The sequence below is a fragment of the Bos grunniens genome, chromosome 24 (assembly GCF_055505025.1).
Source record: "Bos grunniens cultivar Pamir isolate PY7600 chromosome 24, Bosgru_T2T1.0, whole genome shotgun sequence".
Taxonomy (NCBI): domain Eukaryota; kingdom Metazoa; phylum Chordata; class Mammalia; order Artiodactyla; family Bovidae; genus Bos; species Bos grunniens.
In genome coordinates this window covers 34,902,504-34,916,346 of record NC_141188.1, presented here as the reverse complement: position 1 = coordinate 34,916,346, position 13,843 = coordinate 34,902,504, and the positions used below count along the sequence as shown (strand labels likewise).

The 13,843-nt window shown below is 48.8% G+C and overlaps 1 protein-coding gene across 2 annotated transcripts in view; it reads left to right on the top strand.

The window, feature by feature from the left end:
- Positions 1-13,843, top strand: part of CABLES1 (Cdk5 and Abl enzyme substrate 1) — a 102,150-nt gene that overhangs the window by 73,231 nt on the left and 15,076 nt on the right. For both annotated transcript variants that reach the window (XM_086372974.1, XM_086372973.1), the window contains 3 exons: positions 8,032-8,128; positions 10,053-10,209; positions 11,393-11,496. In XM_086372974.1, coding sequence (XP_086229100.1) covers positions 8,032-8,128; positions 10,053-10,209; positions 11,393-11,496 — 358 coding nt within the window. The remainder of the gene's footprint in view (positions 1-8,031; positions 8,129-10,052; positions 10,210-11,392; positions 11,497-13,843) is intronic.

Here is a 13,843-nt window from a genome sequence, read left to right as displayed (position 1 = left end):
TTTATACCCCCCAAAAGAACCAGCCTGTGTTTCTGCTCCTTGTTTAAGGGTCCACCTGCTGATTGGATGCATCCCCAGATGCATTTTCATCTTCTGTTTTAGCCTCCCCACTTCCCCATTCCCGCTCCTTGAACCGACAGCATCCACTCCCCATCCCCCATTGGCCACACGTTGTATAAAAAAATCTGTGCTGAGTTTTCAAAGCATGTTTCATGCCTACAGCTTCTGCAAAAGTTAACAGACTTGAATAGAATGAGAAATGAGCTCTTGTAGCAAAATAAGTCTGAGCTGTAGAATCCCCCAGGCCTGTGGAGGAGAAGGAATCAGACCTTTGCGTTGTCCGCAGTTTCTTAACTATGGGTTTCTGTCTGCACATCTGCCCGAATGAGGTTTTCTTCTGTAATCTGATTGGCCCTGTTTGTCTCTGAGTGCATGCAACAGCATTTCAACCTTAATGCATACAATTTTGGACAATATCCACATCTGGTATTTTTGAGCCTGCCTCATTCCGTTTTCAGAAGCAGGTAGAACATAAATAAATTGACATTTGAACTCTCGAGATACCTGGGGAAAAAAATAATCTCCTAGGCTTTTCAGAGAAATAGAAATGTCCAACTTCAGTTTGCTTTTAATTACTTTCCGCTGCAGTTTGGTTATCCAGCTCAGTCTCTTGGTACTGGAGGGTTAATGCTGGCATTTGAGCTAAAAAGATATTTCTATTTTCATATGGCATTTTGATGAGAATTCAGAAGGATGATCTTAGAAAGAAAACATCAAGATTTTATCACTGCTCCTCTGGGACTTCTGCTTAATTCTTTTCCACTGCTGTTTCTAGAGGACTCTCTTTGGGTAAACCAGCAACATCATTCAGAACTCCTTTCTGAGGTCAGCTTCAACCGTTGAATCCCAAAACAGTGGGGCATCAAGGGCCATGGGTCTTTTGCTTGCTTAACACTCACATGTGAGCCCCGAGCAGTTGCTGCGTCTATAAATTAGGAGCCATGATATGAAGTTGCTGTTTATGTGAGTTAGACAGACAACAGCAATTTCATGTGGTTCTTATCCATGGGGGACTGGTTCCAGGATCCCTGGTGGATATTGAAATCCACAGAAGCTTAAGTCCCTTAAATAAAATGGCATAGTATTTTTGTATAACCTACACACATCCTCCTGTGTACTTTGAATCATTTCTGTGAATGTGCGTGCTAAGTCGCTGTAGTCATGTCCGACTCTTCGCAACACTATGGGCTGTAACCCACCAGGTTCTTCTGTCCATGGGGTTCTCCAGGCAAAAATACCGGAATAGGTTTCCATGCCCTTCACTAGGGGATCTTCCTGACCCAGGGATCAAACCCTTGTCTCCAGCATCTCCAGTACTGGCAGGTGGGTTCTTTACCACTGGCACCACCTAGGAAGCCCCTTGAATCATCTCTAGGTTACTTATAATACCTAGTACAATGTAAATGCTACATAAATAGTTGCCAGCACTCAGCAAATTCAAGTTTTACTTTTTGGAACTTTTTGGACTTTTTTTCCAAATATTTTTGATCCAAGGTTGGTTGAATCCATGGATGCAGAACCTGGCATATGGAGGGTTAACTGTATATGGTTTCGCCAACTCTTATAAGAGCACTTAGCTAAGGCACCTCGAGAAGTTTGTCAGCCTCTTTATAAAAGATGTGTTGTTTAAGATCCCAAGAGTCTCAATATGAACAAATTCAAAAGCTGTTGAAGAGATGACATTATTGACTAAGATGAGATATGTTTGATTTTCCGTGCACACCTGGCTGTGTAAATGGGTGTGTATATGTGGGCTCTTTTAATTCAGTCCTACCAAAATGGCAGTCCTGAAGTTAGTGACAACCTCTTCCTGAAAATGAGGCAGAAAAAAATGAACAAGTGTGCCCTCGGCCGCCACCACGAAGCAGTCAGTTTTTCTAGAGCAGTTGTGATATTTATAACCATGTCAGTGAAGTTTCTGAAATGTGAATATAGCCAATATTGGTGCAGCAGCTTCAGTCTGCAAGAAATATCTTTTTAGTTAATAGACATAAACTCCCTTCTACAAAACTGACAGGAAATTCAGACTTTATCACTGGGCACCACCCTTCTCCTCTCCAGGATGCACGAAGGACCTGGAATGCTGTGGACTTGGGGAGCACCGTCGCTCATTGTCCTTTGTATGTGCTGGCATCACCAAAACCCTCACTGCCATGCTCCTCTGTCCGCACAGCCCCTCAGGGCAAAAGGATGTGCCACTCTGTGCCTCGTATAGGATGTGAATTTTTATCTCAGCCGGGAGCTCTGTTCCTGGGATGCTGATGGGGTGCGGGGCATGGGTCCCCTGTGACCGTGGGCATCACAGTCCTCATTTCCTCCCCGCTGAAGGTAGACCTGCTGCACTGGCTCCATCCGCAGGGTCCTGCCTCTGCCCCATTCACTCCGGGGCTCCTAACGTGGACTCTTCTCTGAGCTGGGGCCTGGGTCAGAAACATCCCCGGAGACAATAGGCAGAAAGTGGCCAGGCCACCTCTGGAAGGCCGACTTACTAATCCCGTACAGTAGCCACACGTGGCTATTTAAATTTTAACCAAAAGTAAGAATTCAGTTCTTCGGTCGACTGGTCACACTGCAAGTGCTCCATTGCCCCATGTGGCTCGTGCCTGCCCTGCGGGACGGCTCAGATGGAGGACCATCCGTCGCTGAGGGAGATCCTGCCGGACTGTAATGAGCAGTGTGTGTTTTCTCAGTAGCTGTCGAGGGTGGACACAGTCTTCTCCTGTCTCACTTTCATTCTCAGCGTGCCGTAGTTATTTAGAAAGTAGAATGATACAGATGAAGTGCCAGGGGTGGAAAGTGGTGGCTGTGGTATGCAGGGGGCACAGCAATTCTCCGGAGACGGGTTCCTGCGGTCAGGGGTGGTGGAGTTTTGCCCATAGAGCTCTCCCTTCCATGTGGTCCAAAGTGTCCGTGAGGCACTTGGATAGGCTAAGAACCCCTGTTCCTTTGAATTTTTTTAATAATTTTATTCATTTATTTATGGTTGTGCTGGGTCTTTGTTGGTGCTCACTGGCTGTCTCTAGTTGCGGCGAGTGGGGGCCACTCTTCGTTGTAATGCACGGGCTTCTCATTGCGATGGCTTCTCCTTGTTGCGGAGCGCAGGCTCTAGGGCATATGGGCTTCAGTAGTTGCAGCACGTGGGCTCAGTAGTTGTGGCTCATGGGCTCCAGAGCACAGACTCTGAAGTTGTGGCACGCAGCTCAGTTGCCCCACAGCATATGAAATCTTCCCGGACCAGCGGTTGAACCTGTGTCCCCTGCATTGGCAAGTGAATTCTTATCCATTCTACCACCAAGGAAGTCCTCTCTTGTTCCTTTTAAACCGGGCTTGGGGTTTATCTCATGGAGAAGAGTCTTGCATTTCATGTGCACTTAAAGTATAATTTTTGTTATGGCTCCATTTCTCACAAGAGAGAAGTCAAGAAGGGGAGTGTGTGGGAACATGGAGGGACTTTCCTGGCGGTTCAGACTTTGCCTTCCAATGCAGGGGATGTGGGTTTGATCCCTGGTCGGGGAGCTAGGATCCCACATACCACTAGGTGCTGCCAACATTTTTTTTAAAAAGAAGAAGGGGAGTGTGGAGTAAAGGTGGCTGGGTTGGTTCTGCGAACTGAAATCTGTGCTTCCAGCATCAAGGGGCCAGTTGGCAGGCAAAGGCAGGGCTGCCCCGGGGAAGCACTGAGCCTGGGAGCAAATTGAGACAGATGGAAAGGGGCACAATGGAAAAACACCCACCACCGGTGCCATCTTTATGAACCGACAAGGAGTCAGTTGACCTCTGCTCAGTAAACACTTCTTTAAGCATCTTTGCACATCAGACCCTAGGTAGACAGGATACAGACATGGATTGGGACTCTGTTGCTGCCTACAGCCAGCTCTCCATGTAGGAGCACTCTTTTTTTTTTAACTTAAGACTCTTAAGTCTTTAAGATTTATTTTTAATTGAAGGATGATTGCTTTACAGTATTGTGTTGGTTTCTGCCAAACATCAACATGAATCAGCCGTAGATATGCATATGTCCCCTCCCTCTTGACTCTCCCTCCCATCTCCCTCCCCAACTCAACCCTCTAGGTTGTTACAGAACCCTGGTTTGAGTTCCCTGAGTCATACAGCAAATTCTCATTGGCTGCCTATTTTACATATGGTAATGTAAGTTTCCTTGTTACTCTCTCCATCATCCCACCCTCTCCTTTCTCCCCACCCCCACCCCCACCCCTGTGTCCATACGTCTATTCTGTATGTCTGTGTCCTGGAGCACTCTTAATAGGGACCTATTTGAATACGCCTTGTTTCTTTTAATCTTCTCATCCCATAAAGATATTTCCTGCTCTTGTATTAGTTTCAGTCCTAAGTAACATTCTCCATCCGGGTGAAGTGGAAACCAGGAGACAGTTGTCTAGGAGCTGGGAATTTGAGGCACGTGCTTGCTGGGTTAGACTTTGGGAAAGCAGTAAGTCTGCAGAAGTGTGTTGTGGGTCCTTTAACAAGATACAGGTTCTGCTGCTTTGTGCCAGCTCACCTCCTGGTCTTCCACCACTGAGCCACTCCATCCTTTCCCACCACAGCTATTTTTGCCTCTTGTTCTGGTGCTTGCACTGAAGGCATTTCCCTTTTTAGGGCCTTTATGAAGTCATCATCTTCATCCTTAATTGCCTGAGGAAATCTTCTGAGAGTTGCCCCCGGTGGCTCACGTAGGAGGCGAGGCAACTGTACACATGGTCTCCGGGGAACCTGAGGTTCTCGTGGTCTTGCTGAGCCCCGCTCTGCTCCAGCCCACCTGGTCCTTCCAGCTTTGGATCTGAGGTCAATAACTGTGAAGCAGGGCTCTCTGTTGGCGTCGCATGTTCATAAGGTGATGTGACTTAAATCAGCCTGGCCCTCAGAGCCCTCAGGGAGTGTGGTCCCTAGCAGAGGAGGCACCCAAGGTGAACTCAGACACCTCCCCAGAGCACTTCTATGACTCAGAATATTTGAGGGGCTTTCAATGGGCTTCCCTGGTGATTCAGACAGTAAAGAATCTGCCTGCAATGCAGGAGACCTGAGTTCCATCCCCGGATTGAGAAGATCCCCTGGAGAAGGGAACGGCTGGCTACCCATTTCAGTATTCTTGCCTGGAGAATTCCATGGACAGAGGAGCCTGGCAGGCTACAGTCCATGGGGTCGCAAAGATTCAGACACGACTAACACTCATTCTCAGTAGCAAGCTAATTGCAATTACTTTGTATGCGATTTATCTGGTGTCTCAGATGGTAAAGAGTCTGCCTGCAATGCAGGAGACCCAGGAAGATCCCCTGGAGAAGGAAATGGCAGCCCACTCCAGTATTCCTGCCTGGGAAATCCCATGGACAGAGGAACCTGGTGGGCCAAAGTCCATGGGGTTGCAAACACAACTGAGCAACCAACACTTTCACTTTCAATGGGGTAATATGCACCTTCTAAGTGTTTACAATTCTCCTGTTCTGTACTGTCTTGAAGGGGTGAGTTTGATGTTTGGAAGTACTTGAAGTCATTTACAGTCAAACCTGGTCAATGGGGAGAGAGGTTAGGACACTGATTGAAGTGGTAAGTGTTCAAGATTAAAATTATATACATATAAAAGAATCAGAAAAAGAGTGGATATTTGTATATGTATAACTGATTCGCGTTGCTGTACAGCTGAAACTAATACATTGTAAATCAACTATACTCCAATAAAAATTTTTTTTAAAGAAAAAATTTATATATACATATGGTGGCTCAGATGGTGAAGAATCCGCCTGCAATGCAGGACACCAAGGTTCGATCCCTAGATCGGGAAGATCCCTTGGAGAAGGAAATGGCAACCCACTCCAGTATGCTTGCCTAGAGAATTCTATGGGCAGAGGAGCCTGACGGGCTATACAGTCCATGGGGTCACAGAGTCAGATATCACTGAGCAACTAACACTAACATATATACATATATATATATACACTAATATATATATATGCATGCACACATATATACACATGTACTATATATATAAGTATAAAGTTTGAAGACTGGGATGGGTTGGTTGTTTTTTTCTATCTGCATGATGTTAGTGTTGATTCCAAAAGGGGCTGCAGAGACCTTTTGATCTGGGCAGAACCATGGCCTCCCAAGGAGACTACCGTAGAAAGTGCAGTACTTCCTAGATACAGGTCTTGGGTGTTTCTTTTGAAAACGGTCATCAATCAGATGGGATTAAGGGTGCCAGTCCATGCCTGGAACGCCCATAGACAAGGATGATTGCTCAATAAAGTGAAAAGATCCTTTTTTTTCCCTCCTAGAAGGTGGGAGGGATGGCCTCTTGTCTTTCTTCCCCACCACACATGGGCTCTCGTTCTCTCTTCCTGTGATTCCGTCACCTTTGGCCTGGAGAGTCTGGCCTTTACATGGTGTTTATTCTTGCTTAGGTTGTAGGAGACGTCTCAGAGTGTAGCGGTTCCCTCCGGGCCACAAGGCCTGAATGCTGCCGGCCTGGGCGGCTTTGACTAACAAGGCTGCGTGTGGAGCCCAGCTGGAAGAGGGAGCTTCCAAACTCAGTTCCAATCCGAATCACCTGGGAGTATTTAAAACTCAAGCCCACCAGGTTACGCCCCATTCAACTGAATCAGAATGAATGTCTGGGGACGGGGGCCAGACACCATACAGGCACACCTTGTTTTATTGTGCTTCACAGACACTGCTTTTTTTTTTCCTTTTACAGATTAAAGGTTTGTGGCAGTCTGCATTGTCAGATGAGGGTTAGCATTTGTTAGCAGTATTTTTTTAATTAAGGCTTGTACATTTTTTTTTTAGACATAATGCTATTGCAAACTTCATAGACTAAAGTGCAAACATAACTTTTATATGCACTGGGAGACTGAACAATTTGTGTGACTCGCTTTGTTGCAATATTTGTGTTGTTGGGGTCATCTGGAACTGAACCTGCAGAATCTCTGAGATGTGCCTGTAGTTTGTCAAAGATCCCAGGCAATTCTAATACACAGTGAAAGTCTGAGAGCTCCTGTAAGGAGAGGGATTGGCCTTGAAAATGTGAACAGTTACCAGCAAGCTGAGCCGCAGCCAGACCCAGGGAAGAACGCGGCACGAAATGCTGCACTGGACAAAAAACCAGTGTCTACAGCCCACTGTCAGCGGGGACCTTGGCGAGCCGGTTACTTGCACTGGGCCTCGTTTTTCTCATCTGTAAAATGGGATAATAATAGAATGCATGTGCAATAGGATGAGCTTAAAGAATGAAAAGGAGGATGTGTGAAAGTAAGTTAGGAAGTGCTTGTCGCTCAGTCGTGTCTGACTCTTTGCAATCCCAAGGACTGTAGGCTGCCAGGCTCCTCTGTCCTTGGGATTCTCCAGGCAAGAATGCTGGAGTGGACTGCCATTCCCTTCTCCAGAGGATCTTCCTGACCCAGGAATCGAATCTGGGTCTCTTGCTTTGCAGGCAGATTCTTTACCGTTTGAGCGACACAGAAGACCTTGCTGGTAGTACTGGACGTTATTCTTTTATAGAGATGGTCATTGTCTGAGTGGCCCGGTAAGGTACCTGGGGTGGCTGTTGTGGCATTAGTCCCTTTATTACTAGTAATAAAGCTGAGAACTGTTTAGGGTAAGAATTTCTTCCTCCTGTCTAATAAGGGGTGGCAGGGAGAGGTGACCTCCCCTGGCTTCCTGTTAGCTGGCCATTTAAGAGCTGACGGCCTTGCTGAGCAGGAAGGGACTTTGGTAATCCACTGGCTGCTGAGCCTGACTCTCATCTTCAGGCTTTCTGTTCAGTTGAATTTCATTATGTCAAAGTGGGTGGAACTATCAAGAAGTCCGGAAAGAGGGACAAAGAGAGAATCCTGTCAGGCACGGCGGGACCTCCTCCATCACTATTGTGAGAGTGACTCTGGTGTTCCGACAGTAAACATCTCCGTGGCTCCTTCGGGTGCACACAGAAGCATCTTTATCCTTGGCTTGTCCCTGCAGGGATTTGAAGCTGGACGGAGGGAGACAATCAGCAGGAGCCGTGAGCCTGAAAGAGATCATCGGCCTGGAAGGCGTGGAGCTGGGTGCCGACGGGAAGGTAAGGCCGCCTGGCTCCCAGACCTCCGGCTTGTGTGACAGACACCAGAGGGGCCAGGAAGCAGAGCCTGTGATGGACCACGAACCACCCTTGGGCTGGAAAACCTGACGTGGGGCACAACCTGGGTGCGTGAGTGACGCCAGTCCAGAAGGAAGGGTTAGTCGCTCAGTTGTGTCCTACTCTTTGCAACCCCATGGACTGTAGCCCACCAGTCTCCTCTGTTCATGCGATTCTCCAGGCCAGAATACTGAAGTGGATTGCCATGCTCTTCTCCAGGGTATCTTCCTGACTCAGGGATCGAACCCAGGTCTCCCGCATTGCAGGCAGATTCTTTACCGTCTGAGCCACCAGGGAAGCCCCCTATCCAGGTGTGCAGATGGGTTAAATAGCAGCCCAACTGTTTCTCCATGAATGCCCATCCTGACTAGTCCAGTCACCCACTCTTATCCTCGGGGGATATGTTCCAGGAACCCGCAGTGGATGCCTGAAACCTTGGGTAGGGCAGAACCCTACCTGTGCTATGTTTTGCCTTATACATACATACCAGTAATAAAGTTTACTTTTTAAATTAGGCACAGTAAGAGACTATCCGAATTGTACTTTGTCACTGCTTTGTGCTTTGGGGCCATTTGTAAGTAAAATAATGCTTGAGCACGAGCCCTGTGATACCACGATAATTGATCTGATAACCGAGGTGGCTGCTCCATGACTAAAAAAGACGTGGGATGGTTCATGTCCTGGGCTGGACGGTGCTAGATTTCATCATACTGCTCTGACTGACTCACAGTTTAAAGCTGAGGAATTACTTCTAGAATTTTCCATGTAGTTTTTTTGGGCCATGAGTAACAAACCATGAGTGAGGGGAAACTGCTTTATCTTGCATACACACACGCACGTGTGCCTGGATGGGGTGGCGGATGGTTTGAACAAGTATTAACTGTGGTGAGTAGCAATCCCACTACTAAACAGTGTTTAGGGGCTTTCCAGGCTTCCTCAGGGACTGAGTGGTAAAGAGTCCGCCTGTAATGAAGGAAACGTGAGTTTGATCCCTGGGTCGGGAAGATCCCCTGGAGGAGGGCATGGCAACCCACTCCAGTCTTCTTGCCTGGAGAATCCCATGGACAGAGGAGCCTGGCGGGCTACAGTCTATTGGGTCGCAAAGAGTCAGACACGACTGAAACGACTTAACACACACACGCGCGTCGCACCCGACTCGCGTCATGAACCACGTCTCTGCCAAGCAGGTGAAAAGAAAATCACGTGTTGCAGCTTCATTCCTGAAGACTGAGTGTTCACAGGGAAAGGAAGGAGGATGAGCACCATAGATACAGCATCTGCCAGGGGAATGGGGGAGGACAGAGCCTTTATCAGAGACTCTTGGGGCCTGATTTTCTGGAATTCTACCCGTGGTAGATTAAACAAAGCATTGCGGCATATGCCTTCTGAGTTAGAAAACCTCCCAGCAGCTTCGGAGATGGTCCCTTGCTATCAGACACACGACTGTCTCTGCCCCATAACATGAATATTCACGCTGACTGGGATAAATTAAAACTAGGATGGCCTCAAGTCAGTCTAGTTTAGGTTTTGGCACAAACATTGTGCAAAAACAAATTTCATTTTTCAGATCTTGGATTTTAGAATTGCCCAGCTATGAGACTGTGGACCTAAATAAACTTGGCGTGGTAACGCAGCTTGGTCAGAATGCAAACCTCACATTCAGTTCAGTTCAGTCAGTCGTGTCTGACTCTTTGTGACCCCATGGACTGCCACACACCAGGCTTCTCTGTCCATCACCAACTCCTGGAGCTTGCTGAAACTCATGTCCATCAAGTCAGTGATGCCATCCATCCAACCATCTTACCCTCTGTCGTCCCCTTCGTTGCCGAGGGTTAATCACTGACCTGTTTTTGTCTTCATCTTTTAGACTGTTTCTTACACCCAGTTTCTGTTGCCCACGAATGCCTTTGGAACACGGAGAAACACCTTAGACTCGACGTCCTCCTTCTCCCAGCTCCGTACCCTGAGCCACCGCAGCCTCTCTATCGGCCGGGCGAGCAGCACCCAGGGGAGCCTTGACACAGGTAAGCTGGGGTCTGGCCGCAGGAGGTGCCTCAGTGGACAGCATGGATTGGGTTTCCTGTGTGCATTGGTGGATGGGCAGGCTCATGACCAGGCCACAGGGCAGGTTCTCTAATAAGAGGCCTCAGTCGCCAGCCCCTAAGCTTCCACGAGGAGACATGCCCAGACCACCTTGCAGAGAGGCCTGGCTCCCTGGCTTCTTTCTGCCTCTCAGCTCCTCATCTCTCCGCTTACCTGCTTCTTACCTACATTCTCCTAGTGCTCGAGTTGGCCCTTTCAGGCCTTTCCTGGTGGCCCAGTGGCTAAGACTCTGCTCTCCCAATGCAGGGGACCCAGGTTTGATCCTTGGTCAGGGAACTAGATCCCACATGCTGCAACTTAAAGATCCTATAAGTCGCAACTAAGACCTGGTGTGGCCAAATAAGTGTGGGGTTTTTTTGGCCTTTTTCAAATAATTGGACCATAAATGAACAGTCAGGTGTGAAAACCCCCTTAGTGACTCTCACAGCAGGTGAGCTTACTCAGCCGCTGACAGAAGACCTCAGCTTCTCCTGTACAAGCCTTTGTGGGAATTGACACGGAGAAAAATGCTTTATGAGGCAGGATTCTTTCCACTCTCAGAGAAATTCCAGGTGGACGTGAAGTTCCTCAGGCCCGTCCAGGTGCTGTTCAGCCTCTTCCAGTCACTGACTGCCGTTTGCACTGGTATCTGCTCTGGTTTGTGTGCATTCAGACCCCCAGAGCCTGCCCAGAATTATTCACACCGAGTGTGCTTCTCACATGCGAAACTTGAGGCTCATTCGATCTGTAGGTTTAGAAAATGAGCCTTTGCTGTGCCTTGTCTTACAATCTGTGAGTGTTCACAGCAACATTCATGCTTATGAGGTTTTGTGCTCTGCCAGGTCAGGGAGATTAATATATAATTTTTTTTAATGGAAAAAATGCCAGAACGTGAAGTGTTTGATGAACTCCTTTGCCCAGGGCAGGGAGGGGTGGTGGGCACACGGGTGGGACACACTTCATTGGCATGTGGAGACATCTACTGATGGTCAGAGCGAGCGATGTGACTGGGCTCAGAAACCTGAAACCAACCTTTCTACCGTCGAACTTTGTACCAGGCATTCACCCGGCCACTTCTGCTTCGGGGGGTCAGGTTCCTAATTGTCATTTTGCGTTGACCCTCAGGTAGTGACCTGGGAGACTTTATGGACTATGACCCGAATCTCCTGGATGACCCGCAGTGGCCTTGCGGCAAGCACAAGCGAGTTCTCATCTTCCCTTCCTACATGGTGAGTGGTGGTGGGGGGATGGTCAGGGAGCTGGCCCCCTCAGCCTCCTGGGGAACTCGGAGGTGGCATGCTGTTCCTGTGGATGGTGGTTCTTCCTGGGGTTGGGGCTTTCAAACACCGCTCCACGTGGTTCTTCTCGGCGACCCTCCTGCCCCCGCTTGCCCGGGTGGGTCACCCAGGGAAGGACCAGCACGTGCATCATATCCAGGATTCTTCCGGCCACCAGGCCCAGGTCCAGCACTTCAGCAGGTGTGAGACGGCTGAGTGGCCCGTGTGTGTGAATGCTGCCAGCTCAGGGTGGAACTGCACCTCTGAGGTTGTACATCCATGGACCCAGTGGGTAGGGGACGACCAGCCCCGCCCATCACCGGCAGCGCTGAGTTCAAGTTCAGCTCGCTGGGGTTCCTTGGTGACCGTAGGCCGCTGTCCGCACTCTGAGCAAATGTTTGGCACCAGGCTCCGGATGACAGAGTCATCTCCTGGGAAAGTGAAAGTAGGACAATGTGGGTGTTAAATGCAAAACCTTTCCTTGCTGTTTTTGTTTCACGGGCTCTTCCTGTTTTTCCCTTTGGGTGATTCGCTTTCTGCTCTTGGCTGACCACCGTTTCCCACCACTGCGGCCGCTGGTCTCCAGACACCTGTGGGGCCTGACAGGGTCCCATGTGCTTTCAGTGGGCAGACTTGCCCTGACTGAGAGGTGGGCAGAGCCCAGGGTATTGCAGGAGGAGGGAAGCCGGGCTTTGTGGGAACCTTCACCCCTGCCAGGCCTGCCATGTGCACCTCCAGGTAAAGAGCACAGACCCAGGATACCCCCACCACCCCCTGCCAGGCTCAGATGGGTGGGTACAGCTAAAAACATCGAGCTCTGGTTCCCTTCTCCCCCCGCAGCCCGGCCTGTTGTCAGGAGCCCTGGCCCCAGGAGTGGGCAGAGGATCCTTTCTCTGTTCTAGGCTGTTATGTCTGCAGAGGCCAGAGTCAGACCCCAGCCCATGCACTCACTGTTAAGCTTATTAGCAGCGGAAACCCCCACCCCCACCCCCACCCCGCAGCCTGTCCATCTGGCCAGCATCTGGCAAGTAGCTGACGTCAGAAAAGCACCAGGCAGAACGCAAGCCTGCACTGATACTTTCAACATAGATCCTCTTGTATTAATAATTTGGCAAATAGCTCAGAGATCATTCTAAAATGCTACACTGAGCCAGGATGAATTGCCAAAGGCATCTTGTTTAAAATTGCCCCGGCTACTCTCTCCCATCCTTACTCTCCAACTCTTAACACAAAAGGCAAAACCAGGGCCATGTATGATTATTTTTTTCCTATGACCTATTGGCTCAGACGGTAAAGAAATTGCATGCGAGAGACCCGGGTTCCATGAGTTGGGAAGATCCCTGGAGAAAGAAATGGCAACCCATTCCAGTATTCTGGCTTGGAGAATTCCATGGACTGTATAGTCCATGGGGTCATAAACAGTAGGACACGAATGAGTGACTTTCACTCCTTGTAAAGGAGTCTGGGCTTCCCTGGTGGCTCAGATGGGAAAGAATCTGCCTGCAGTGCAGGATACCCAGGTTTAATTCCTGGGTCAGGAAGATCCCCTGGAGAAGGAAATAGCAGCCCACTCCAGTATTCTTGCCTGGAGATTCCCATGGACAAAGGAGCCTAGTGGGCTACAGTCCATGGGGTCCCAAAGAGTTGGTCACGACTGAGCGAATTTTACTTTTATAGGTCTGGTGTCTGGCCAGTGTGGTTCTGATTTTTTGTTTTTCCTTAAATGATTTAATTGTGAGGTTCTGGGCTGCAGTCTATGCCGGCACACCTGTGCACACAGATCATTTCCCCTCTCCTGGACGGTGTGGTAGACGGCCTGCCAGGTCAGCATATATTAATATGTCCTACCCTCATTTTATGATCCCACGTGGGTCATTTTTCAGTTCACCACATTGAGTCTGTAGCCTGTGCTTCCTGTCACTGTCCATTTTTTTAGGGAATGAAATTGCTCGTGAGCTGCACTTGCTTGGCCAGCTTCATAAGACCTATATGTCTTTCTGATCTGGCCACAGATATTGATAACATCTTTAATAAAATATGGCACATCTACTTTGCAACCCTGACGTGCATGTGGAGGGTTATAAAGAACCTCAGCCTGGCTCAGCCTAGTCTCCTACTAGAGACTTCCTCTCTAGTAGACATGGATTCTAGGTCTGCTAGACCCAGAATTTTTGCATTGAACTTGCAGGAGAAGGAGTGGGGTGGGGGGCGGGGGGTGGGTTTGGGTTTGCTCGCTTTATTTTGTGTGTTGGGTAACAGGTATAGAATGTGTCCATTCGACCAGTACTGTGAGGCCCTA